General features: G+C 37.1%; 1 protein-coding gene across 1 annotated transcript; it reads left to right on the plus strand.

The window, feature by feature from the left end:
* Nucleotides 1-2,539: 2,539 nt before the first annotated feature.
* Nucleotides 2,540-3,268, plus strand: LOC139359176 (olfactory receptor 5L1-like). The gene has a single exon (XM_071081601.1). The coding sequence runs from the start codon at nt 2,540-2,542 to the stop codon at nt 3,266-3,268; it is 729 nt and encodes a 242-aa protein (XP_070937702.1).
* Nucleotides 3,269-3,541: the final 273 nt, after the last annotated feature.

Here is a 3,541-nt window from a genome sequence, read left to right on the forward strand (position 1 = left end):
CTCCCTATAAGGCTATAGTAATCAAAAAGATTGGTATTGGTAAAAGAACAGACACATTGATCAAAGAATTAAAATATGGAGTCTAGAAATAAGCAAGAAAAATATAATAAACCGATTTTTTGACAAAGGAGTGAAGACATTTCAATGAACAAATAAATAGTGGCTGGAAAAATTAAAAACCTACATACCAAAAAGTGAATCTAAATACAGACCCTAGACCTTAGACAAAAATTAACTCTAAATAGATTTAGACTGAAATGAAAATGCATAACTAAAAAAATTAAGGAGAAAGCACAGGAGAAAATATACATGACCTTGAGCTTGGTAATACCTTTTAAGAAAGAACAGCAATAATATTATCCATAGAAGAAACCAATTATTATTTGGCTTCATTAAAATGAAAAACTCTATCCTATAAAACATACTATTAGGAGATCAAAAAGACAAACTGCAGACTAGAAGAAAAAAATGGCAAAATACACATCTGATAGAGGGCTTCTATCCAAAATACACAGAGCACACTTAAAACTCAACAACATTAAAACACACAATCTGATTAAAAATTGGGCAAAAGGTCTGAACAGATACGTGACCAAAATGATATACAGATTGGCAATAAGTATATTAAAAGATGCTCAATATCATTTTCCATTAGTGTAATACAAATCAAAACAACTATGAAGTACTACCATATACCTATTAGTATAATCAAAATCCAAAATCCTGAAAGTATGAACTGTGGATAAGGATCCAGAGAAACAATAACTCTCAGTCTTTGTGCATGGTATTATAGAATAGTATGCAGCCATGAAAAAAAAATTAAATAATGTTTTTTTGCAGCAACTTTGACGGGGCTCACTATCCTGAGTAATGCAACTCAGAAATGAAAAACCAAATACTGCATGTTTTCACTTATAAGTGGGAGCTAAGCTATAGGTATGCAAAGACATACAGAGTAGACATAGAGACTCAGAATAGGGGAAGGTAGTGGGGGTGATGGATTAAAAACTATCTATTGGGTAAAACATAATGACTGTACCATTTTTTTTTTTTTATTGCAATAGCACTAGAAGCACAAGTTTTTTTTTTATGTGAATGAATTGTACAGTGGTGAGCGCTGGGATTTTAGTATACCCATCACCCAAGTGGTATATGGCACATATATACCATGGAATACTATGCAGCCATAAGAAAAGATGAATTTGTGTCTTATGTAGGGACATGGATGCAGCTGGAAACCATCGTTCTCAGCAAACTATCGCAAGAACAGAAAACCAAACACCGCATGTTCTCCCTCATAGGTAGTGATTATCAGGGTTCAGCACGGTAAATTAACTTCTTTTTCTTTTGTTCCTCATTCTCCATTCTGTATTCTTTGGAGGGAAGTCACCACATACACACTACACTTACAGAGTGAGGAGATATGTTCCAACTTTTAATAATGTGGTATCTACATTTTAATGATGAAGTATCTAAAGTATCTCAAATTATTCTGCATAGGAAATTGGCCTCTTTTCCCATTATTTATTATTTACTTTTATCAGTATAACCTCCTGGATATTTATATTATACTTTGGATTACAATCCAATATTCCTTTATTTTTGAGGTCTAGCCAAGATTTGGCATTGGGACTCATTCAGCTGGTTTCTTTATCCCTTTGATACACCTCCATCAGTAATAGAACTCTTGTTTTGATTTTTGGATTCTTTACTACTTTCTGGTTCTTCAAAAGGCTTCACAGTTATTTTGTATATTTCCTGCTGCAGTTATAGAATCATTTACTCTGAGAAATGCTGTGGTTTTCTTAATTGGAAAATGGTATAGAAAGTCAAATCTTGTTGCTGTGCATGCCCAAAACTACAAAAAAAATGTTGCATTAAGGTCTCTCAATTGACACAATGAGGAAAACTATGTGTTTACTCACCCATGCATGTAGATATATCTATTTATAGTTCTATATGTTAATATCTGTATCAATAGAAAGCTAAACATACATTTATGTAGATCTCTCTTACTCTAATCTTTCTTCCCCCCCGCCCCGCCCCAGGCTGGAATGCAATGGCCGGTTCTTGGCTCACCGCAACCTCTGCTTCCCAGGTACAAGCGATTCTCCTGCCTCAGCCTTCGGAGTAGCTGGATTCACAGGTGCCCGCCACCATCGCTGGCTAATTTTTGTACTTTTAGTAGAGACGTGATTTCACCATATTGGCCAGGCTAGTCTCGAACTCCTGACTTGAGGTGATCTGCCTGCCTTGACCTCCCAAAGTGCTGGGATGACAGGTGTGAGCAACTGTGTCTGGCCTATTCTAATCTTTTACAACACAGATCAATGTAGCTTCTTCTCTTTACTTACGTGTAACATTTCTTTTTTTTTTTTTTTAACATTTCACAAAAAGTTTTATTCTTTGCTGATAAGATTAACTATCCAACTTTTTCTGATGTCTTTTTACAGGATACAGCCAAAACTAAAATTTAGACTATATAATGAAGAATAATTTTTAAGTTTCTTTTTCCTCCAATCTCATATAAGTTGGAGACATGGGCAAGGAAAACTGCACCGCTCTGGCTGAGTTCATTCTCCTCGGACTATCAGATGTCCCTGAGTTGAGAGTCGGCCTTTTCCTGCTGTTCCTTCTCATCTATGGAGTCATGTTTTTAGCCAACCTGGGCATGATTGCACTTATTCAGGTCTGCTTTCAGCTCCACACCCCCATGTACTTTTTCCTCAGCCATTTGTCCTTTGTAGATTTCTGCTATTCCTCAATAATTGTGCCAAAGATGTTGGCTAATATCTTCAGCAAGGACAAAGCCATCTCCTTCCTGGGGTGCATGGTGCAATTCTACTTGTTTTGCACTTGTGTGGTCACTGAGGTCTTCCTGCTGGCTGTGATGGCCTATGACCGCTTTGTGGCCATCTGTAACCCCTTGCTGTACATGGTCACCATGTCTCAGAAGTTGCGTGTGGAGCTGGCATCTTGCTGCTACTTCTGTGGGACGGTGTGTTCTCTGATTCACTTGTGCTTAGCTCTGAGGATCCCCTTCTATAGATCTAATGTGATAAACCACTTCTTCTGTGATCTGCCTCCTCTCTTAAGTCTTGCTTGCTCTAATATCACTCTGAATGAGGCGCTGCTGTTCCTGGTGACCATTTTGAATGAGAGCGTTACCATCGTGATCATCCTGACCTCCTATCTGCTAATTCTTTTTTTTTTTAATTTTGACTATTTTTTAAAAATTTATTTATTATTATTATACTTTAAGTTCTAGGGTACATGTGCATAACGTGCAGGTTTGTTACATATGTATACTTGTGGCACAAGACAGGGATGCCCTCTCTCACCACTCCTATTCAACATAGTGTTGGAAGTTCTGGCTAGGGCAATTAGGCAAGAGAAAGAAATCAAGGGTATTCAGTTAGGAAAAGAAGTCGTCAAATTGTCCCTGTTTGCAGATGACATGACTGTATATTTAGAAAACCCCATTGTCTCAGCCCAAAATCTCCTTAAGCTGATAAGCAACTTCAGCAAAGTCTCAGGATAC

This window comes from Macaca nemestrina, chromosome 16, assembly GCF_043159975.1.
Source record: "Macaca nemestrina isolate mMacNem1 chromosome 16, mMacNem.hap1, whole genome shotgun sequence".
NCBI lineage: Eukaryota > Metazoa > Chordata > Mammalia > Primates > Cercopithecidae > Macaca > Macaca nemestrina.